This window comes from Tympanuchus pallidicinctus, unplaced genomic scaffold, assembly GCF_026119805.1.
Source record: "Tympanuchus pallidicinctus isolate F22 unplaced genomic scaffold, pur_lepc_1.0 scaffold9, whole genome shotgun sequence".
NCBI classification, from domain to species: domain Eukaryota; kingdom Metazoa; phylum Chordata; class Aves; order Galliformes; family Phasianidae; genus Tympanuchus; species Tympanuchus pallidicinctus.
The window spans coordinates 1,282,783-1,307,743 of NW_026294813.1; the positions used below are offsets into that span (position 1 = coordinate 1,282,783).

A 24,961-nucleotide genomic window follows, 5' to 3' on the forward strand; every position below is an offset into this window, starting at 1 on the left:
ACACTACAAAGGCCTCACATCTGAGCAAAAGCTCGAAAGGCAAATGGGATCCTGGGCTCCATCAGGAGAGGGGTGGTCAGCAGGGACAGGGAGGCGATTGTCCCTCTCTACTCGGCTCTTGTGAGGCCCCATCTGGAGTACTGTGTCCAGGTGTGGAGCCCTCAGTACAAGAAAGACATTGAGATTTTGGAAAGGGTCCAGAGGAGGGCGACTAAGATGATCAGGGGGCTGGAGCACCTCCCCTATGAGGACAGGCTGAGGGAGTTGGGCTTGTTCAGCCTGGAGAAGAGAAGGCTGCGGGGTGACCTCATTGCAGCCTATCAATACCTGAAGGGAACCTACACCCAGGAGGGGAGTAAACTCTTCAAAAGGGCTGACAACAGCAGGACTAGGGGAAATGGATCCAAGTTGAGGGAGGGAAGATTTAGGTTGGATGTTAGGGGGAAGTTCTTTACAAGGAGAGTGGTTAGGCCCTGGAACGGGCTGCCCAGGGAGGTTGTGGATGCCCCGTCCTTGGACGTGTTCAAGGCCAGGTTGGACGGGGTCCTGGGCAACCTGATCTGAATGTGTATGTTTGGTGGCCCTGCTAGGCAGGGGGGTTGGAACCACATGATCCTTGAGGTCCCTTCCAACCCGGGTGATTCTGTGATTCTGTGATTCTGTGATTCTGTGAAAAGGATTAACCTGCAACTTTGATAATTTTCTCATGAGCGAGTACCTGTACCTTCCTTTCAACTAGGGAAACAAGTAACATTTTTTATTGGATTCAGCTCTGTTTTCAAGGTTGGATACATTCTTCCCATACCAGAATTCTGACTCAGTGATTTGACATGCAGGTTACCTGATGGTTTTCCAAACATCAAAGCCATCCAAAGGCTTTGTGCCATTGGTATGTCCTCCAGCAAGGTGCACCAGTGTTGGCAGCCAGTCAGAGATATGGATAAGTTCATGACTTTCTACCCCTTTTTGCTTCAGTAAAGGACTTGCAACAAAGCCTACTCCTCTAACTCCTCCTTCCCAGAGGGTCCATTTTCTTCCTCTAAGAGGCCAGTTATTTCCACCTGCCATAGTCTGTCCTCCATTATCTGAAAAAAAGTAATTAAACAGAATCAGTTGTAAGAAAGGAACAGAACAATCCTCCCTACAATAGCTATCCATCCATTTGAAATATATATATATATTTTACAATCTAGGCATGACATAGAAGTTCATAGAATGTACTGAATATATTCAGAGCATATTAAAAGCTGAATTAATTATTGCGGAAGTCTTAGAAATTACTACAATATAAAGTTCTTACTGGGCACAAATAATACCATATTGCAAGGTGATGATTTAGAAAGTAATGTTTAAATACATCCTCTGACATTAGACAGCTAAAGTTTCTGGGGTCGAGGACTTAATTTTAATTCAATTATATTCAAGGCCACAGGAAGAGCTGCTATCAAAAACATCACTAGTACTTAGACTACACTATCATTCCATTTTCCAAAGGAGTTGTATTTTAAATAGAAAACTGCTATTCCAGTGACAGGACACCATACTCCTCATTCACAAATATTTTCTTCAGTTTTTTGTCAGCTGCCAAAGTGGTTGATTTGTTATATCAAACAAAACAAATGGCTTCTCAGTCAAAAGCAAAAAGCTTGAATTGAAACTACTTGAAGTAGATGTACAGCTTGGAAATATGCTCAATCAATTCTGGTTGGTAAGACTATGCAAAATGGTTACAGAAAAAGCTGAACTTTTGATTACAGTAACACAGAAATACCTGCACTAATCAAGGATAGCTCATGCAACTTTTTAACCAGTTTTCTACATTAAGAAAAAAGACCTGGATTTCTAAAATTGGCAGGATTAATGATTTGAGGTGACTGTAGTTACTATTTTATATTTTTTCTTGCTTATACCTGTTTTAATGATTTCAGAACAGTAACTGATGATAATCTTTTTAAGCATGATTTTTCTGTATTTTAGTATGCTTAAAATTACTTTCAAAGCAGTCACTGGACTAATCTTCATTAAAGATTGTCAAGTTTCTGTTTTAAGTACTTCCCAAGTAAAATACTGAAATTTGAGGTAAGAAGCAGGAAATTAATGTTCAATCCACTACAGAAGGACTCTACTGTAACTGCCAAATGATCTCCCTTCAGTTTCACTAATTAAGGAGCGGTATAAAACACTACTATGAATATTTTTCTACTGAAAGACTCTTTTTGTTCTAAGGTATAATGTAGTATAGGATTTTCAAAGATGGAAGCCTTAACTAAACACTTGAAAAAAACATGATCTGAAAAGTACAAAGTGTTCTGTGGACCAATTAGCTTCCAGGAAGTCTGCATGAGTTAGAAAAAAATAATAAAATCAAGAGCTTCACCATTTTCAGTACAAAAATACATGCAATCAAATACTAGTCATCAATATTTCTCACACAAAGATCTTGAGGATGGTGACCTAGGAATTCACACCATTGTTGGAGAAAAAATAAAAAGACATTGGTTCTACAGTTCCTCCTGAATACAGTGTGAACAGGAATTCTGGCAGGAATAATGATGGGAGAGAGTTCTCAGTAGCTTTGGAGAATTATAGTATAAATGAAATGCCTTTTACTGTTAGAAATTAGTTAAGATTTGATTTTACAATTTGTCCTCACTATGTTTTTTCTTCATATGACAAGCTACATATTTTCTGTATCAGTTTAACACTGCTATTCAAGACTCCAGAAACTAACATATCAGCAAACAGCAAGGAATTGGAGAAGTAGAGTGAGTTTTAGAAGGATGAAGTGTATGTTTCCTGGATTACAGTCAGATCTTTACTATAGGTTTGGTTTTTTTTTTTCCTGAGACTTTACTATCTGTAGTTCAGTTAATACACTCAACACTGTTCCAGATTCATTATGCAATAAACTCCCTGAGACAAGGCCTCTACCCAACATAAACCTACAAGTAAGGACTTGTGCGCAATGCCATATGTAGTATATGATTAAAAGAAATGGAAGGAGGGAAACAATATTTTCTTGTTTTGCTAACTTACCTGATATGTAAACGAAAAAACCCAACATATGGAACAAGTTTCATCCCACTGATTTTCAGATTGCTAATTTGCAATTTCCTTCTCTCTAAGGAATGTATATGCAAGGGTTGCTTTCTGCTTCAGTTCTTTACTGAACAACCAGTAAAGTATGGAAAATCATGGCTTCTGTTCTGATTCTTGAAATTTTCATTCTAGTGAATCAGAACAGAGTTGATGATGCCAGAATAAACTGGCAGTTTATACTTTCTAAAAAGTTATACCCACGTATTTGTGAATGACTTGAAGTATTATCTGCGACTTCAACTATCAATAATAAATTAATGAGGAGAAAGTTTCGTAACATTAAAAGATCAAATAATGGTGCCTATCTTGATCAAATATTAAGGAATAAACAAGAACTCACTGACTGTATGAGAGGCAGACTTGGGAGAAAGAAAGGCATGGAAAACCACTAGAGAACTGTAAGTGATTTCTTGGGGGGGTCTATTGTATGTCTAGACAACAGGACAAAAAGCAGACATTTCCTGTGTACGCATGCACCTTTGCCCTAAGATAATAGCTGTGGATGTTATTGATATTTCATCTATAGATGCTAAAAATTTGCATGGATTCAGAAAGCCAATGAAGAAGTTCAAAGTTAAAATACCATTTACAGTTCTTAGGTGAAAAATAGCTACTCTCTCTCTCAGGAATTTCTTCAGCTACATTTGCTGAACACTTGAAAATTTTCACAAAATTTTCAGTGAAAAGGCACCAGTGATGAGTTCTAACATCATTTCCCAATCACATGCTGCCAGATACTGCTATAGTGAGAGGATACATATCCAGAGGGATCCTCTGTCTACGGGAGTACAGCCATTCTCAAATTCTCCCAAACAAGCTAAGTCTTCATGCTATTTCTCAATAAAACTTCACATTATTTTAGCAAAGTGTCTTGAATGTGGAATGCACTCCATGGCACATATGGAAAATTCCAGTAGCTTAAAACACATACTTAACATCCACTTAGGTAAGAGATAAATAGGATCATGGTTTCTTCATGTTCTATGCCAACTTCATACCCAATCCTGAACCCACTTCAAAACAATACTTCCTCAATGATTTACCACCCATTTGTGCAACTGTTTCTCTGACTCACGCTAATACATTATATCTCAGTGGACAGACTCCAGAGCAAAGCTTTTATAATCAAGGTACCTACAGCTAAAGGCTCTGATTTATAACACTTCTTACAAAAGTTTCAGCCTTGCTACTTCAGCTGAAAGCAGAAGCCCCGCCACTTCAAGAATGATACTTCAATTGTCTATGCTGAAGACATACATCAAGTATGATTTTCATTAAAAATAATGGCAAGATAGTCTGGAAAAGGAAGTAAGCATTTTTTTCTTACCGGTAAGAATAATTTTTGCAATTACTTCTGTAAAATTCAGGCTTCAATAATACCCACAACATATCGTGCGCATTAGAAAAATTATAAAACCAACCAGCTTTTGTTCATAAAGAAAGGATGAAAGTGAAGAGAGTAAGTCTGTAATTAGAAATGATGGTATTTGGCATAAATATAACCCAGCTAATTTATTCAGCATTGTCTGTTTTCTCAAATGGAAGAATTATGCATTTGTAATGAGCTTTGTTGTTGCCTTGGTTTGCTCTGATTGATGTTTAGCTATCTCTGTCTTCCCTCAGTATTCTTATCAACCCATCATTTTGTGCTATTTTAAGACAAGAGCACCTGAAATGTTCTTTATCATTCTGACAGGATTTTCTTCTGTAAGACAATATTTGAGGCATATGTAAGGTAAACAGCAAAATAAGGACTGAATAAACAAAGAGGCAGAGAAACAGAAGTGTCCTAGTAACTTTAAAAGTTTAGTTTGAGCAAAGTACTGACACTGTCCACACTGAAATACTTCAATGGTCTGAACTGAAACAACAAAAATAGCACTTTCCTACCACAATATTCTGGATGAAATTCGGATAATAAAAACCATATTCCGAAAAATATTCATGTAACAGGATGTTTGTCTTTCAAAGTATTGTGGGGTTTGGTAAAGGTAATTAAATTTTTAATAAAAACCTTTCAACGTAAGCACAACAAAGCTTGTGCATCTTTTCTGTACTTTTAAAAATGAAGGAAAATGTTTTTTTCCTCACAAACATCTGTTTTTGTAATTAATATTCACTATCATACAAATGAGAAAGAAATCAGTTTGCTATATCTGTAATCTGTAAACTGTCAAAGATGTTTTACAGGAGTTCTTAAAGGAATCAATAAACAAAACTAAACAGATATGCCATTCTGTATCTCCCAAACTCTTCTGTGAGGAGTTGCCAGCTGCCTAACAGTCTGATGAGTGCACTGCATCTATGCGGTGGCATGAGACACATGCAAGTAGTAAACAGTTTAATGAATAGAGCTTCTTTGAAGAACAGTTTGATAATAAAGAACAGGAATGAAGCAATTCTGAGAGCAACAACCAATGAAGCATGTATCAATTCCAACCTGACAAACTTCAGTTTGACAAACTTTTAAACTGAATAACACTGCAACAGAAGCAGCAGCCTACTTCATATAATAAAGACAAACCACATAGGCAACAGATAGTAAAAGCTATGGGAAAATCTTCCTAGCAATTCCACTGCAACAACCTACTTTTTCTCCAAAAGGCTGGAAGGCTAGATCTTGTTTCTACTACAGCAAAGTAACTTTTTTTTTTTTTTTTTTTTTTTAAATAGAGCACTTTTTTTCTGTCTCATGATTGTGTTCTTCTTATGACCACAACAAAGCTAAGCCTCACCTCACAGTCTTGTTGACACGCCTGGCAAACTGCTTCAGATGAGCTCATTGCAGAAGGTTTCCTGAAAATTCCCCACAGACCCATCTAGGATTGTATTAGATGCTGTTAGTAAGCAGTTTTAATTCCAGTATTTCTTTTCAAGATTTTCTGTTTTCCTACTCCAGGTAAGGAGCTAATCACAAGCCTCCTCACTGAAAGCATCTTTAATTTCTATACATTCCAAACCTTCCACTCTCATAAAATGATAAAATCAGAGACTTTAAATTTGTAATATATATTATCCAACCTTGCAATGGCAGAACTGTAATGCTGGGTTTGTATGTTAGTAACCCTAATTATTATGACACGTTTAACAACTGTTTTTGGCATTTGTGAAATAAAAAATGCTTCAAAAATGTGGAACATTTAATATAACTCTAAAAAAAAAATACAGCATATAATGAAGTATTTCCTTTAAGAAAAGTAACAGACTCTTCTCCTCTTCTCCCCTCCCCTCCCCCCCCCCAAAAAAAAAATCAACCAAATCAAACAAATAAACAATAACAACAACACCAAAAAACAACCCACTTTCAGTGCAGCAGTTCTGGACATTTGGATATCTCAGTGCAACGAAGTCTGCATAGTTAAATTTTAGCTATAAGTAATAAAAGAATAAAACAGTTTATATCTAAAAGCATCAATAAGCATCATTCTTCATCATAAGAATGTTGAATTTAAATACACAAATCCACTTAGACACCTACATTCATTTTCTAATATAGCCATCCAAAAGTTTAACAGATCTGTATGCATATATGCTCATACATAAACAGAGCAAGAAATAACCAACTAACATTTAAATGAAGTATTCAATAAGGAGTTGATCAAAAAATAAAATAAATAAATCAAGTGATGTGTGCAAAGAAATTTTTTGACTATGTAGCCACTTCATTATCCCATTCAGAACCCAGCAAAGGAAAAAACATTTTAAGTATTATATATAGAAGTGCAAAGCCAGAGAAAATTTAAGCACTGAGGATATAATAAATGCATTTAGATATCACGTATCTATTCACCTCCAATTGTTTATCATGTACAGGTGCCACTACAGTCTTAAGGCTGTGCTACCATTCAGCAAGACCTGGACAGGCTGGAGAGCTGGGCAGAAAAAAAACAGATGAGGTTTAACAAAAGCAAGTGTAGAGTCTTGCATCTGGGGAGGAATAATTCCATGCACCGGTACAGGTTGGGGGATGACCTGCTGGAGGGGAGCCCTGCGGAAAGGGACCTGGGTGTCCTGGTGGATGACAGGTTGGCCATGAGCCAGCAGTGTGCCCTTGTGGCCAAGAGGGCCAATGGCATCCTGGGGTGCATTAAAAAGAGCGTGGCCAGCAGGTCAAGGGAGGTGATCCTCCCCCTCTACTCTGCCCTGGTGAGGCCTCATCTGGAGTACTGCGTCCAGTTCTGGGCTCCCCAGTACAAAAAAGACAGGGATCTCTTGGAAAGAGTCCAGTGGAGGGCCACGAAGATGGTGAAGGGCCTGGAGCATCTCTGCTATGAGGAAAGGCTGAGTGAACTGGGTCTGTTCAGCCTGGAGAAAAGAAGACTGAGAGGGGACCTGATCCAGGTCTATAAATATCTGAGGTGTGGGGGGCAGAATGGTGAGGCCGGACTCTTTTCAGTGGTGAGTGGAGACAGGACAAGGGGAAACGGCCGGAAACTGCAGCATAGGAAGTTCTGCACCAATGTGCGCAAGAACTTCTTTACAGTGAGGTGACGGAGCACTGGAACAGGCTGCCCAGGGAGGTGGTGGAGTCTCCTTCTCTGGAGATGTTCAAGACCTGCCTGGATGCCTACCTGTGCGACCTGCTGTAGGGAACCTGCTTTGGCAGGGGGTTGGACTCGATGATCTTTGGAGGTCCCTTCCAACCCCTACAGTTCTGTGATTCTGTGATTCTATAAAGAGCAGATTATAATCCTGACTCTGTGCAAAAGATACCTTATTTCCTGAGAAAAGTTACAAAATATTTGCCAAATACTCTTGCTGTACCAACAGTACTTTTCAAAGTCAGCATTTCCATGCTGCAGCTTTTTTTCTATTTTTCACCTGTGCTTAACCTCCTACATTTTTCAACTCCTGAGTTTTTCTGAAGCTGTAAGAGAAAACTCCCAAGCTCCAAAATTTCTCCTCATGGGCCCCTGAAGTAAGCTGATCTAGCATACATCTGTCTGATATATAAACCACGCTAAGCTCTGTTTGAAAGGTTTGTCTAAAGCTATGCAGTATTTTAAAAGTGAAGACAAGAGAAAAAAAAACAAAACCTAAACAATAATTGTTTAATTTAAAATGCAGATCTGGACACTTCAAAATATTTAATCAAATTGAAGCATCATCAAAATAAAGGGAAAAAGGATTATTTCAAGCTCCTTATACTCCTGCAGCTAAATGCTACATCAACTACATATACTCTATCATGAAACGTTTACAAAATGTTTAAAGGGCAAATATGGTCAATAATTAGAGTACTTATTCCAGTTTGCTTATTCCAGTTGCTTTTGAGTAACTGATTAAGCACTTTGTCGAGAGGAGAAACAAAGCTACTTCTTTGACAAAGGGAACATATGGAATCCCTTCCATATGCTCCCACTTTTCATTTACAATCATGGTTATATATTTAATTTAAAAGACTGTTATAATTCTCATTTCATTTTAAAATACACTCCCCTCTCCTCCTACCAGCAGAAGAGGTAGGTTTATGTGGTAGACAGACACTCCTCCATAAGCAGAGGAGTGAATAGGACTGATAAATGACTGTGAGTATGGTAGGAAGCACCAAATTTCAAGCGTAAAGCTTGCAAGAGCCAGAAAGTGTCCAATAGTTGGCAGTGTCTAGGTGTTTTCATTCAATAAAAGCATTTGGAAGTTTATTTTGAATATATTTTGGTTGCTTCCTCTGCTTCTGGAAGCAGTGTGAACTCACTTAGAACAAGTGTAGTGCTGTTAAAAAAAAAAAAAAAAAAAGGATCTGATTAGGACACTTTTATAGCAACTTTTTGAGGAAAAAAGCAGAAAATCAGGCAACTGATGCTGTACTTACAGTCTGTATAAGCACCAATCAGCCAAAACTAACGTATGGATAACGTACTAATGTATGGAAAATGCCTGACCCGAGGCCTGCTGATTTTGTGCTCAAGTTGTAGCTGCAAGGTAAGAGAAGACAAGCAAATTCTAACATGTAAGAACATGATCCAGGCTAAAAATAGCTTTGTATCTACTGCTGATCAGTTCTGTACAACAGAGTTCCCTGCATTTAGGTGCAGCAAAAGTTTTAAGATGTGCATCTTAAGACTGCAGAGAAAACTACAAACATTAGAGGATCATTGGTTCAGGAAGAATATTTTGACAACACTTTTTTTTTTCCTTTAAAAAGTAAAAAAAAAAAACCCTATAACTTCCAGGCTTGCGAAGCTGCCAAATTTTAGAATCATATGCAAACAGGAGAGACAAATGATCCAATTTACATGCATTAAAGCCTCATGCTTATGTCTAGAATCTGCATCTTCCATCATAATATCCTGTACCCCCTTTTCCTCTGTGTTTATTTGAGGAGGACTGTTAGGATTGCACTTTGTCACTTACCTTACCCAAAATAAACAGAGCAATCTGGAGCTAATTTAAGTGGTTTAGCATATCAGGATACAGCTGGGAAAGATTTTAAGAGAAAGGCTCCAGATGAACAATAGCAGTGTGCAGCCGAGCAGCAGCGAGCACAGGAAGGCTGTGCAGACAGGCTGGCAGACAGCTGTCAGCCATTCCAATAACAATTCCTGCAGCCAGTGTTAACTAGTCAGCATTGAAACTCTCCAGCCAGCTCAGAACAGCCACAAACAAAAAGAGAATTAAAAAGCTCACTTGAAATGACAGAAGTGTCAGGGCCACAATTTAGTGTCATGAGCATTTCAGTTGTTCTTTGCTCATCTAGCAACAGCACAACTCCTGTCTGTCTACGATTTTTACAGCTCATCTGCGGGCCCAGATGTCTTTTTTTCCCCTGTTAATATTAAGTGGGCATATGCATTGCCTTAACACTATGAGTTGATTCAGGCAATTGGACGAATTTATACATCTGTTTTTCACATCACTTTTCCTTGAGAGGAAATCCTGGCACAGTTCATAATCAGAAAGAAGCACACATCTATTGGCATAAAACATTAAAATGAAATAGAACTCTTTCATTATTACTTGCAGTACTGGACATTCAAAAAAGGGTAGCAAGTACCTTAACCAATGTATCTTTCCTAAGCCAATTCTCAAAAAAAGCATATAAACCACAAAAATTGAAAATCCACCTGACAATTCTCCCAGCCAAATGAAGAAATTAGAAAGAAAAATCTTCATAATACTAGTCCTAAAATTCAAAGGAGGCAAAAAAAAAAAAAAAAGAAAAAAAAAGTGGTTAATTACTTTGCAATCTGTTGTAATCATTCTGTCTACCGTAGTCTATTTCATTTTCCTCAATATGACAATGAAATGAAACAGATAAGTTTATTAAGTATACGTTGACAAGATGGAAAATGCATCAGTCTTGTACCCATACATTCACTACTGTCCAAGTCTATGGTAGCCCTAAAGCTAACTTGGCTTTGTCTAAATGCAATGAAGTTTATAGAGGAGAAAGGGATTATATGATAAGATAATATGGTGGCAAACAAACACAGATAATGAAGAGAAAATGAAGTTTAAATAAAAAGTGTTCTTTCCCTTCAATGATCTAAGTAGCATTTTTAATCAGTTCCCATAAATTTAAGATTTTCAGCACTGCATTATGTCTTTTGGGTGGGGAAACAGTAGAGAACAGTCTTGCTGAATTAATATTTCAACATCATTTTTTACCTGATATTTACTCCTTTAATGTCTGATCAGACAGCTGGAGTACCTCCTCTACAAAGATAAGCTGAGGGAGTTGCGCTTGTTCAGTCTGGAGAAGGGAAGGCTGCGAGGGGATCTAATTGCAGCCTTCCAGTGTTTAAAATGGGATTATAAACAGGAGGAGAATCAACTTTTTACAAGAGTAGACAGTGACAGAACGAAGGGGAATGGTTTTAACCTCAAGAAGGGAAGGTTTAGATTATATGCAGGGGAAAGTTCTTCACAGAGAGAGTGGTGAAGTGTTGGAACAGGTTGATCAGAGAGGCTGTGATGCTCTGTCCCTGGATGTGTGCAAGATCAGGTTGGATGGGGCCCTGGGAAATTTGATCTTGTACCAGATCTGGAGGTTGCTGGCCCTGCCTGTGGCACATGGGGTCGGAACTTAATGATACTTGGTTGATTACAACCCAAGCCATTCTATAACTCCATGCTGACATCAAAAATGCCTGAGTAATACAATGCCAAATCTAAGAAATAAGACATTAAGCTGGCTATAACTGAACACATTTCCTTGAAATAGTAATAGTAAAAATACTAGGGTGTTTTCCAGAAGTACATGTAATGTTCTTCTTCTCCTTTTTAATGTTGCCTCATTAATGCAGCTTCCAAGGGGGTAACATGAAGCAGCACTTAAAATTTGTTGTTTAACAGAGATTATTTTATTCAAAATTTATGACTTCCTTTCCCAATCGCATGCCAAAATAATCTCTTTTCTAATTGATCTCATTATCTTAATCACTGCAGTGTATATTTGAGACACCATGGCAGTTCAGTAAGGTCACCAGCAATTTCCTCTTGGAAAGATTCAACCTTTCTCCAACATTATCATCCTTATCCTTGAACTTTCTGACACTTTTGAACATGTTTCCTGAATTCTGAAGTCATGAAATCTCTCCGCTTGCAACTCTCTGCCATTTCTGACCACACTCAGATCTCAAATACATATTCTCAGCAATTTCAAGAGGTAGCTTGTCCATATTCACACGGAAAAAACTTAAACTTCAAGGTAACACTCAAGCTGCATATCTTGCTCTTAGTAGGCATTGTAGCCTAATGTTTTCATGCCTATAGATACTTAATGATCATCCCTTAGAAATTTTATACTAGAAAATTTATCCTTTTCAGGTCAACTAGTTTCCAATTCCACTGCTGACAGTGGTAGAGAAGAAAAATTCATAAAACACTGACAAGTTCCTTGGCTCAAATTTACCATAAACACAGTTTTAGCCTTAGATTGCCCAATGCGTCCCAGTACAGGCACACTTATGAGGGGATGCTGAGCTCTTCTGATCTACCACTACCCAACCCACACATGTGAGCTGAGAACTCCCATCTTTTCTTTACCTTCAGTTTGACAAGGACAAGTTAGTAATTCTTCAAAAATCCAACTTGAAGTCTTTCTCAGCACTATAGAATAACTGACTTGCTAAATTACTGAAGGTTTTCAGGTCTTTGGTCAGCAAGGGGCCCCCTTCTCATTTGCCATTAGTTACAGTAAGATGTCCTCTTTTAGTTCTGACCAAATTAATTTAAAGAGTTAAGCTCTCAGATTGTGCAAGACGCCAAAAGTCTTTCAACAAAGGCTGGTACAACTGCATGTGAGCTTACTCTCAACATAATTCTGTCAAAATTATCTTGATTAATAAACCAAATCCATTATAACTACTAAGAATGTTCAAGCTACTCAAGGTCACTTGAAGAGAATCACAGGAAGCCACGCACAGCTGAGTGACCCCAGGGGCAATCACCTGTGAAGTGAAGCACAGAGGGCAGAAAAACACCTGTGGGCAGAAAAAACACTGATAGAAAAAAGCCCCTGACCTCACAGTTCCACCCATCAGCACCACTGTCCACACAGACATTGTTGAGACAAGCATTTTCTTTTTTTTTCTCTTCATTGTGTTTTTTTTTCTTTCTGTTGTCTCTGTCCTGTAACTGTAGCTGTTGTCTAGCAGTAGTTTACACCTCCTAGTCAATGTGAATCACTTGTGGTCAGTAACCTGTAATTATTAAACTCTCTTAAACATAGGTTTGCTTTTTCAGTCAATCAGAAGCACTGCTATAAAGCCTGAAGGCAGATTTACACAGCATAACATGAAGTAATTGCAAGAAGAAAGATATGTTTTTGTGTATTTGAAACCTCAGCTTTCTACATATAACTTTCGGAGAACAATAATGGAAGCAACTTTTTTTTTTTTTTTTTCTTCCATGTGAACAGTAATACAAGAAAGCAATTGTAAGAATTTGGACATGGCAGAAAAGCATGTGTAGGACGTCGTTCTTAAGATCCACTTATAACAAATGCTTACTTGATTTCAAAATGTGTTACGGTGTTGCAGTGCAAACAAAAGCAGACTGAACAATTATTACAACTGCCATTAAATTTTGCAGATGTCAATACAGGCAGTACTCTGTGTATGATCAGTAATAATCTTTTGCATAGCTTAAAAATGTAGATTGTATCTAATATAAGAGGTTTATAATGAAAAGCACATACTGCAGTTGCTTCATTATTACATTTGTTTGAAGCCATTTGCTGTAAAACAAGTGAAATTGCTGCTCCTGCTTCTTCTCAACTAAGTTCAAGCAACTCTAGAATGTTAATGAGAATTCAGGGTCAGTTCACTTCAGTGTACACAAAGCACTGCCTATATATATTAACATGAGAAAATGCAACTAGAGGTCACATCTCAAAACAAGCACAGGCAAAGATTCTACATGGCTGCAGTGCTAAAAGTTCATATAGTCAGTGTGGGTGTTTCTTCCTGCTTAGAGAGAGACTTCAAGATGAAGAAATACTATAATACTAGTAAGAGACATATTCCAGTCATATGAGACATATGAAGACACCCAGAGATGCAAAAAATTGCAGACAGTATGAAGAACATTAGTAGGAATGTATATCAAAAGCAGAACAAAGATTAAGATTGAGCTGAAAAACAAAACAAAACAAAACAAAGTCCTCATGAAAGGAGGGAAAAATGAGCTTATTACTTCAAACTTCACTGTGAGGACCTAAGAACCAACAGACATGGCAGTAAGTGGTCCCCACGCCAGTTTTGCATCAGATGTTTACACTGTCTGATACATGTAACCGTGGCCAAATCTTAACACCCAGGACTAATGTTCAGAGGTACTTCAAAATTCTCTCCTAGTTTATTGGCAATGAAGGACAGATACTTTCCATGTGCTAGCCTTCACTGTCTTACAAATTTTATTTCCCAAAGTTAAACATGCCCCTTATGTTTCCAACACTGTTTCATGAAAAACAAGCAAACAAACAAATAAACAGAAAAAGAACATTCTCTTCTGCATGCACAGGAGATGAACAACGCAATGATCTACCCATACAACCTCTTGCGATAATCTGTTTTCATCTGTCTAAATCCTGTACATTGCCAGGAGATGCCAAAAGCACTGTTTTTCATTCAGCAATTGTTTATCTACTTTTGCTTACCTTTTTTCCATGAAAATAGACACTACAAGATTTCCTTAGTGTTTTGTAGGGCTTTTTTCTGCATAACCTCAGAGTCCACTTACACTTCATCTCTATCCTACAGTTGGGAGGGCTAATGTTCTGCTTTTGACACTCATCTTTCATCATTTCACAGTCACAAAAATTTTGCTTCCTTATACCAGATTATTTCATCATAGTCCAAATTGACCTCCTAATCTATGCTACAGCATCCTCTCTGCACTGCTATGTTCACTCCCCTCTTGTCAGTAATACAGATGAGTATCAAGAGTGATGTCTTTAGTCTTTGCTACTTCTTCTTGAGCACCCAGGTATCTTCTAAGGCTTGCTTCCACCAGCATTTTGAAGAGGTGATAGAAAGAGTAAGTCAGTAAGTGAGTGGGGAGTATATGTTTCTTACCTTATTTTTTCTATTATTTTATCATCCTTAGGAACTCCTACTATTACTTAGTTTCTGTTATTGTTCTTCACTTCTGGGTGTATTCACTAGATCACATTTTCATAAATATATCCGTGGTCTCTTTTCCAGCTCTTAAAATTAAAGCTCATATTTCCTGCACATTAATGTTTTTTTTTTTGCTATCTATATCCAATTTCTTTCATTTAGTTTCAAGACAGAGGACTTAAAAGTAACAGCTGTTCTTCCAAAGCTTACTGCGCATTTTACCTATGCAATGATTCTAATTCTTGCAACAATGCTCCCAGTCTGCAAAAGCCACAGTCTTGAATTATGAAAATTACTTATTCTAGGCAACCAAAAACACAAAACAGAATAGAGATTTGCACACTTTAAACTTTTTCATCCTGTCCTGCTAGATAAACTTGATAATTTATTTCACAGCACATATTTTTTTGATGGGACAGAAGCCATACTTTTTCTGTATTACCAGAATCAAATCTTCTCTTTCACCCAATTGAGTAATCAATCTGAAATGTCATTCAGGTGAAACCACATAGTCCAGAAAAGAAATTTCCAGCAGCAACAAGTACTTCAAAGAAAAGTGCAAATTCCTGCACTCACCAAGAGGAGAGTCTTTACAAAGTCCCCTAAGAAAGTGATTTGTATTTTATGCCATCAAAAGCTTAATTCCTTCTAAACATCTATTAGAGAAATGAATGATGAGGAAAATTGAAAGGAAAGAGCACAGAACTAGAATACTAAACTTTTTAAGTCAATTTTAGCTGATATGATATCTGATTACAGAACAGGAGTGATTTGGAGAAACTACTGTTTATGTCCTTTATTTTTTTTAAACATGACATCTGTAAAATGTACAAATTCCCAGACACTCAACATCTCTATATTCAAATATTCTGAGTAAATTCTGCTGGTTACACTTACTTATGAATTAAAGCACAGAGAAAAAATCTTACTGCTTTAACACACGCTAAAGTGAAATCTTCCCCAGATACAGATCTATTATGTTAAATACACAGAAATAACACAGAATCATAGAATCCTTAGAGTTGGAAGGGGCCTTTAAAGGTCATCTATACCAAATCCCTTACAATGAACAGGGACAAAACAGAATGATGGAAAGTGAAAAAAAAAACCAAAAACTTGCGCTGAGCTTTTGTATGGAACCTCTAATTTTTTTTTTTCTGTAGTTTAGCTTTCACACATTTATTTGGAGTGTACTTTAATTCTGAAATATTCAAAAGTATTAAAAGCAGATGTATTAGCCAAGCCATAGCATGCTTGTAATCATACAGATACGAAAAAAAAGGAAAATGCAAAGAAAGAACACAGATTCAGAACAACTCATCATGGATTTGAGCTTTTTTTTTTTTTTTTTCTTTTTTTCTTTTTTTCTGGTAATACTAGGGCCATCTTACAACATCTGCAGCTTCTTCCAAATGTTTAACCCAGACTAGACAATATTGTATGCTGCTTCTGTAAATCAGTGATCAATTTTCCTTTAATTCCTAGATTGGTCCACAAAAGCAAGAGCTTGCTGCGGTCCACCATAATCAAATAGGTGGCACTACTTTCAGAGCAGCCCCCATAAATAGAAGGCATTACACTTGGAGTGACCTACATAGACAAGAGACTAGTTGATTTTAAAAAGGTATACATTTGGTTATATTTTAATATTTAGTATCCTTAGTAGTATCTGATGATTTAATAGTACCTCATCTATTTGTAAATTCATAGCCATAGTATAAAACAGCTTAGAGGACAAGGAATACTTAAGATTATGAAAATCATGAGGAAAAATGAAAAGGCTTATTCACCCAATTTTTTTCCAAGATACAGTCCCTACACAAAGTGAAAAACATTTCCCCATTTGCTTACCCAAAACAGGCAGAACAATCAGATTGCCATATTCACCAGATCTCAGTAAAATAAGTACAGACTAAACTCCTTCCGTCTCTCAAGTTTCTAATGCATTTCCACTGTGCAAAAACTAAGCATGAGGAAAGCTTGAAAAGGAATAGAAACTGGCACTTTTTGAAGGCCCTTCTTCCTTTTCCTCTTGTGCTTCTGCCTTAGAAGAAGTGAATCTACAGTGAATCATAAAGAGCAAGAACAGACTTGTCTTCTAATCCTGCATCTCAAGGATCTAATGTGATCCTACCATTTTGCTGCCATCAGCCAGGAAGCACAATCATCTCAACAGAGCATGAACTACATAACAAAGTGGACTGGGGACACATTATCAACTATCCAAAACAACTACCACATAGGATTACTGAAGATGTTGCTTTGTCATCCCTTTTGCTTAATTCTATATTTTTTGCAATATTAAATTGTTGATTTTTCTTTCTGACATTATTGTATTTTAAAAGTCCAATGCAATTCAACCGTGAACAATTTAGGTTATTTTAATCCACAACAATTCAATTAATGGAAGCAAGCAGTATATAAAAAGATGGCAGGAATAGTATGGCATATCTCATTCATCCCGTTTGGTTCTGTAAGCATTTGTTACAAGCTATATATTGAGTGCTCCTCTGTAGGACTGAGGCTTTATGTGCAATCATGCTCTTACACCTAATCACTACCATATGGAGGCCAGTGTAAGGGTCCATCCACAATGAAGCAGAACTGGAAAGTCTATTAAAAGTTAACTGTGAAGTTATTTTATACCGAGCTTATAAACTTTAAGAAGCCAGTCTAACAATGGTAGTCTCAATACCACTGAAAACAGAGTATGTCAGTGGAATGCTTCACACTACACACAACGTTTCTACGAAGAAACTTTCTGAAGTTTACAAATATTTCAAAAATAAGTAAAATGAGTAACATACAGTGTGCACACAAGCTTAGACAAAGATAAACAAAACACAGACACTGAGATAAAAGCAAAGGATGGAAAAAAGTCAACTTCCCCATAACTTTCTTGCTTTTGTCCATTTGTGAACAGAATTACTGTACACAAATTTTGGATTAACACTTCCATCAGCCGCACGTATCAAGAATATAAGCAGACACTTTGTTGTTGTTGGGTTTTGGTCTTTTTTTTTTCTTTTTTTTTTCTTCCCAGTTCTGAGGGTGAATTCTGTATAGGCAAAGGGGAATTAAATAGCATTTACTGGTGCCAAACACTTGTCTAGAGCAAGCAGTAGACAGCTTCAATGCATAGCTCTGTGAATGCATATTATTTTTGACCTCCCACATTCTTACTGCAAGTCTAGGTCACAGAACAGGACTTCAGAGCCCTTCCTTTGTATGATTGAAGCCTATGATTGTGACTCAGAGTTAAACAGAGAGGACTGTCAATAGCAGTGGTAAAAGATCACATTTGGAGAGAATTTCTCCCCTCTGATCTTCACAGCATGAATGCTGCTTATTCTGTACATGTTCCAAGAATGGAACTCCCATTGAGGTTTTGTTTAAAAAAAGAGAGAGAGTGAGAGAGAGAGAGAGAGAGAGAGAGACAGTACAGCATACAGAGCAGAGATCTACACTGTGGATAAGCTACTCACAGCATGAATTAGAGAATAACTTTGCCCTTAATTTGAACTCAAGTTCTTTCCTATTTCTCCATGTTGCATTTGAAAGATCCATTTGTTGCTTCATTTTTGAGTTGTGCTGAAAGTGTGACACTCTCCTTTGATGGCTCGCAGGAAGCATGCATTTTCAGTGAAAAAAACAACTTTCATTTAGTTAAGGTTTGTGGACAAAAAGACAGCCGTTGTATACTTCATTATGATGCTGTATATGCTCAATGGAAAGAGCAGCCTTGAAGGTTCAACACAAGCAAGAGAAAAGCTACTTAAAGTCTTCAAACAGCTGATCCACTATTATATCTGTAGTATTTAATACAGATTTTTGAGTGTGTATCACAGAAGAACTACTGAAAGCTGTTTCTGTTAGAGGCACAGAGGAAAGAGAAAACCACACCTTCTCCTAAAAAATTCTGCTCATGTAATTTTCATCAAGATTTAAGTGCACCCATAGGGCTTTCGTTTTCCATTAAGAGAACATAATACTCCTTCTGCATCAGAGCACCATGTTTTTACAGAGTAGTATTCAGATAAATCAACACTTTTTTTCTTTTTAGCTTAACAGAGTTGTCTGTTTATTCTCCTGACTGTTCTAACACAGGAAAAAAAAAAAAAAAAAAAAAAAAAAAGAAAAATTGATCTCATGGAAAAAATGAATTTTATACAAAGATTCCAACAGTTACAAACACGGTGTTTCAACAGCTGCACATACAATGTCCTTTTTCATTCTGTTCTTTTTTTTTTTAATCCCTCTCTACTGCCTAGTACAGGTTTAGCAATGGAAACAATACTAGTGGAGACAGTTTCAGGCAATCATTTTACTATAAGCAGCTTCAGTAACTAAACAGTCTCAGTTACAGATTCTGCTCTGTCAGGTCAATACTAACATACATCATTATTAAACACAAGAGAAATACAAAGGCAAATTTTAACCTAAAACCAATGTGAATAATTGAAAAACTTCCCATATGTCTGCAGTAAGCAACTTAAATAAGACATAATTAAGAAAAAAATGGACTTCTCCCAGTGACAGTGAACTGAATGAGGTCATCAAACTGAGTGCAGAAGATTTTGATACACAGTATAATGCATTATTTAACACTGTCATGGAGAGTAAACCAGTACAGTTGTGTAGGATTATACTCTAATGCAAATTTTCAACAGCGGTGTGAAATCATTAAATGCCTTTAACATGTAAAATTAGCTGTTTTCAGCATTCACACTACGCTCAGCCTGAGAAAAAAAAAAATTGCTAGGATAACTATTAGCATGGTTAAGTTAAAGCTTTAACCAAAAATGGACAGCTAGCAACACTGATAATCAATGATTTCTGAGTTTATTTACAAGTGAACTTCACTTTAAGTACTGGCATTTCTTTCAAGCAGGAAGAAAAATACCAGGTTCTGGCTATGCAGGAATTTTAAAGCCTAATAAGAAGTAAGTATTTCTGCCATAAGGTTACCCTCTGTTCAGGAATTCAATTTCAGAATGCTCAGTTTTGCAAGAGAAAAAATAGGGAGGGTGATGGGACTTAATGCTATAAGAAATCAAAGACAAATATTTCCTACAAAACATTTCAGGTTTTCACAGGATTTTAGAATAGGAAAAAAAAAGAAAGACACTATATTTCTCGAGTACCATTATTTTCTCAGCTTTCATTTTGAAATTAACTTCCTCCATAAGATAGCATTTCTGCTTTTCATAACATAATTACAATGTAGTCTACATGTTTCATTACAACTACATGTATCTTTTGGCATTAGATGTTCCCCCTACTTTATTGGGGAAAATTAGAAAAAAAAAAATAAAAATAGAAAGCCAGTACTGGAATATGAAACAAAAAACGTATGCCAGCAATGTGTGCTTGCAGCCCACAAGGCCAACTATATCCTGATGTACATTGAGAAAAGTGTGACCAGCAGGTCGAGGAAGGTGATTCTGCCCCTCTACTCTGCTCTCATGAGATCCCACCTGGAGGACCGCATCCAGTTCTGGAGCCCCCAACACAAGGAGGACATGGCCTGTTGTCAGTCCAGAGAAGGGCCACAAAGATGACCAGCGGTCTGAAGTACCTCCACTATGGGGACAGGATGAGAGAGCTGGGGCTCTTCATCCTGGAGAAGAGAAAACTCAGAGGTGACCTTGTAGTGGCCTTCCAGTACCTGAAGAGAACCTACAGGAAATCTGGGGAGGGACTTTTTGTATGGACATGTAGTGAGAGGATGAGGGGAAATGGTTTTAAACTGGAAGAGGGTAGATTCAGACTAGATATTAGGAAGAAATTATTTACTGTGAGGGTGGTTGCCCAGGCAGGTTGAGAATGACCCCTCCCTGGAGGTGCTCAAGGTCAGGCTGGATGGGGCTTTGAGCAGCCTGGTCTAGAGGAACTGTCCCTCCCTGTAACAGGGGGTTGGAACTAGGAGATCTTAAAGGTCCACTACAACCCAAACTATTCTTCACCTTCCGTTATTTCTCACTCACCAGCAATACCTGCAATTAGTGCAAGTGCAGTGGTATGATGCACCTTTTGCTTGTAGAATAACAAACTTAAACAGTCAAGACAAAAGTAGAAATTTCAAATACACAAACTCAAATGTTTTCATTGAACGTGCTTACAAATTATATACGTATGTAAATAATGTAGATGCTCTGTCACTTTCTTTGCTAACAGTACACTGAACTTCTCAGAGTTTCCTGACAGGACTGATTAAACCTGTTATTCAATAAACTTGCTATAACTGAGGAGGTACACTAAAAATTCTTGTTGATAGCACATCTAACAATACAGTCAGATAGTAACTTTTCCAATCAATTTAGACTTTAAGTTGCTTTAGACAACTTAAAACTGAAAGTCTCCCTGAAGTTCCTTACCTACAAAAGAGAATAAATGAAGTTCACTCAAGACCAAAGACATAAGGAAGATATAAAAAAGATTTTAAAAGTCCAGTAAAAGTCAGATCCCTGTTTTGTAACAAAGAAGAAGGAAAATACACAATATTACACATACAACAGCACACAGACAAAAGCCAAAATATGCTTAAAACAAAATAAAATGAAATGATATGCTTAAGATGAAATAAAACAAAAAGGAGTAAGAAGAATTCTTTAATAGAGAAAGATAATATAAATTTCTAAGGAAAAATACATGTGTGTAAGAGAGGCTGTATAAACATTAGTAAGTATGTCCAAGAGAGTTTGTGCTTCTATTAATCATAATTCTAAAATGATAAAAAAGAAAACATATTTTGGAATGAAAACAGTCATCACTGTCACATCCTTCATCATTAAGAGGATTTATGTAGTTTTCTCTTAGCAATGTAAGCACTGGGTTGAAGAGGAATGCTCTACATATTTTACTGTTCAAAGCCCTCAAATGGCAACAAAGAGACACTACAGTGCTAACCCACTTTTAAGAACTGTCAGGCATACTGGAAGAGAGAGTGTTACGGGGTGTTGCTTTCAAAATAGTTTAGAATACTAAGAAGCTGAAAGTTAAATAAGACAATGGATATCACCTCTAATACAGAACTGAAAACAGAAGTCTGATTTGTGTTTTCTAATGTTGGCAAGTGTCCACTCAAATAACTTGTTGCTTTTTGCAAGAACTTTAAACACATGCGGTAGACAGCAAATCTCCACCTCTTACCTCAAATATAGGTCTACATTTGAAGCAAAACTTGGGCTTCTAAACCAGTGCTAATAGTACTGAGCTAAATTTATACAACCAGAATGCTTATTATGACCTTCGGGTATTTTAAATCAAGGTCCTAATCAGGAAAGCAGTAGTTACACTCTCTTATGTTTTCTAAAAAGAAAAATAAACTGTATGTTGGTTTTTTGTGTTTCAAATGGATAAAAATCCGTGCACACTCAAGATATTGCTGCACTCATTTTTATCTCTTTTGCTTAAATAAAGAAGGACTTTATTTTCACCACTGATTTTATCAGTGTAAATCATTTGCATCTGCAGTACAAAATGTGCAAAGCAAATTCTATTTTACTTTGAAGCAGTCAAGAAGTTGTCTCTGCTACTGGATACATAAATGTAATACCACTTACTATCCCTTTTTTTCCTTATTTACCTCCCAAAATTGCTAGTGTATCTGTAGAAAAAGAACTGCAATGTTTATGTACATGAAATATTGAGAGGTGGTGAGACTTTACTGATCATCAGATGACTTCATTCTTGGCCCAGTACATCCATCAGGCCTTTTATTTCCTCTAAAGAGAAACTGGAGTTCTATACAATTTGCAAAGCCTTGTAAAATGTGCAGTAGTTCTATTTGCCAGCTGGCATGTTTTCAAGTGAATCTTGATTGAGCCATTACATTATACAAACAGGAAAAAACACTAAAGATTTTAACAAAAGGAAATCCACTATGAGAGCAAAAATCATACCATGTTTTAGATTACTTGAATATTCACTAAAAAGAGATCTTTTGGTTTGTTTGATAGTGAATAGTGAAAGAATCAATAGGAAGACCCTTATGTTTCAATGCTAAGTGGCGAAGCAAACAGCAGCAAATGATCACTGCAGTTTCTACATTGTTTGTGTAAATTTCAAAACAGTGAGGCATAAACATAAAATTGTCAATTTTGGCTGTAAGTAAAGGAATAGTAAATAGTAAAGTAAAACCTACCGCAAAACTAGAGGCTTCACTTCTTTTTTCTCTATTGTTTTGCAAAACTACACTTACTGAACTACATGAGTTTTTAAGAAAACTGAGGGTGTCTTTATGGTCCTGTATCTTTAACTACTTTGCTGAGAAGAAATGCAACCTCAGCCCAATAAAATTATGAATACTGCTTATCATTCCCTAGACTCCTCCTTGTAGTCTTCATTTAAATTTCTAAATTAACCTTACTGATTCTTAACTTCACAACATAGGAAGAATTATCTTGAAGATAACTCCTAGTTATATATGAAAACGTATCTCTTTAGTCATATGGAATAAGGCCTACATGTTCAGAGCACTTATCAGGCCCTACAGAGCTGAAGAAAATGTTTACGCTAGAATAAAACTAGGTAGGAAAAAAGGTTGAAGAGAAATCTAAACACAGCATGAAGTCAGCAGCAGAAGGCACAGAGTAAAACAACTAAGACGTGACGGAAGATATAGTTTCATTACAAGGAAAGTACAAACAAGTCTAGAAAGATCGAAATCCCAAACATACAAGAGCACTGATTTTACAACAAAAACAACAAAAAAACATAAATTCTCTCAAACCACGCTGCAGACCAAACTTTCATGCTCATTAATTTAGTTAATACCATTTAGGTGTATACCTATATTGTAACTATCAGTGCACACTAATATAATAGAGAACAAGAACTTGCAAAGAGATCTCACATAGCACAGTTCTCTGCATAAGACACCCAGCTGCAGACCCTCTCAGGTTTCATTTCAACCACTTTCTAGTGATCATTTTAAAAGATACCAGCTGCAAAAGCGATAGACAGAATATGAAAAAGTTGAATGGATTTCTCACTTTTTAAAAAGCAGTTAATGGCTTCAACATTTGATTTTTTGAAAACTGAGTCTTTAATGTATGCAACATTTTATGCCTATAAGGAACAGTTGTGTGAACTAAAGAGAGAACCCTGGAAAAAATGGATCACTGCCCTGTGATCTCCTTGATCTAGGCCCAATTTCCTTGCATTTGAACCATTAAATTCCACTCCTGGCAGTTTAAAACTTCACTGAAGTCAATACAAGTTCCATTAGATAAGAGATAATAGATTCTCCTGTCTGAGTTTGTTTGAATAGCACATGTAACTGATTGTAAAATAACTACTGTTAAAAGCAGGGTATGCTGTGATTATTTGGAAAAAAAGCATCTCATAAACAAAAAATAAATTTGTCCCTTTAATTCCAAAATACTCTGGACTTCCAGCTCAGATGTTGTTAGCTTTATTCCACAATGTACTGAAAAAACACTGCTGAAAAAATTCTACCAGGACCCCATGAACAAAGATTGGATTTTTTCCACATGGAATAAGTATTGGTATCATTTTCCATATGGCTTTGCTTACTTTCAGTTCTAAATATGAGAACATTGTAAACGGAAACAGGCACAGAAAAGTTATCAAATCCTGTTAGAGACAAAACCTGGATGCAAATGCAACATCATAAGGGAAGAAGGCTTGGACTTAAATTGAAATTCCAAAGCAGTTGATAAACTCAAAATAAATCATTGCATTTTTATCAAAATTTGAGTTCTGCTTTTCAAGTTTGCTTTTTGGGGGCTGTTGGTTGATTGTTTTGGTTTTGTTTTTTTTTCTCCTCAGCCTGTCCACATAAAATGCATTTTGACAGCCCTGATGTGTGAAGCATGGGCAAATGACTGATTTTTAACAGGCAGCTTCCCACTGCCAACCAAACAAGAACATCTATTTCCCTGAAATCCAGCCAAGCAGCTGTATTTCAGAGAGGTTCCATTTCACTCCTAGTTTGGAAACAAAGAAAACTGTCTTATTATCTATTATTTGCATTTGCCTAAATTAACAGACCTCTGCTTCTCAGGTGCAACATGCCACTGGAATATTTTAAGCTAGAAATGTGCAAAAAATCATGTTACATGAAAGTAAGAGGAAAAATGAGTTCTGATTTCAACGTGCTTGCCAACTGACAGTTCGTGCCTTCTGCAACCTATAACAATTTATAGACTGACCAGAAAGCCACCTACTGCTCAGGACATATGAATTCGGTAGATTACTCATAGTAAGGATTCTGTTCTGATAGATACCCAGTGACCTCAGTGGCAAGTAAAATGCCTCCAATTTTACTGCAC

General features: G+C 36.8%; 1 protein-coding gene across 3 annotated transcripts in view; it reads right to left on the reverse strand.

Annotated features, from left to right (window-relative positions):
- Positions 1-24,961, reverse strand: part of ARSB (arylsulfatase B) — a 63,927-nt gene that overhangs the window by 30,739 nt on the left and 8,227 nt on the right. For all 3 annotated transcript variants that reach the window (XM_052670194.1, XM_052670195.1, XM_052670196.1), the window contains exon 5: positions 842-1,085. In XM_052670194.1, coding sequence (XP_052526154.1) covers positions 842-1,085 — 244 coding nt within the window. The remainder of the gene's footprint in view (positions 1-841; positions 1,086-24,961) is intronic.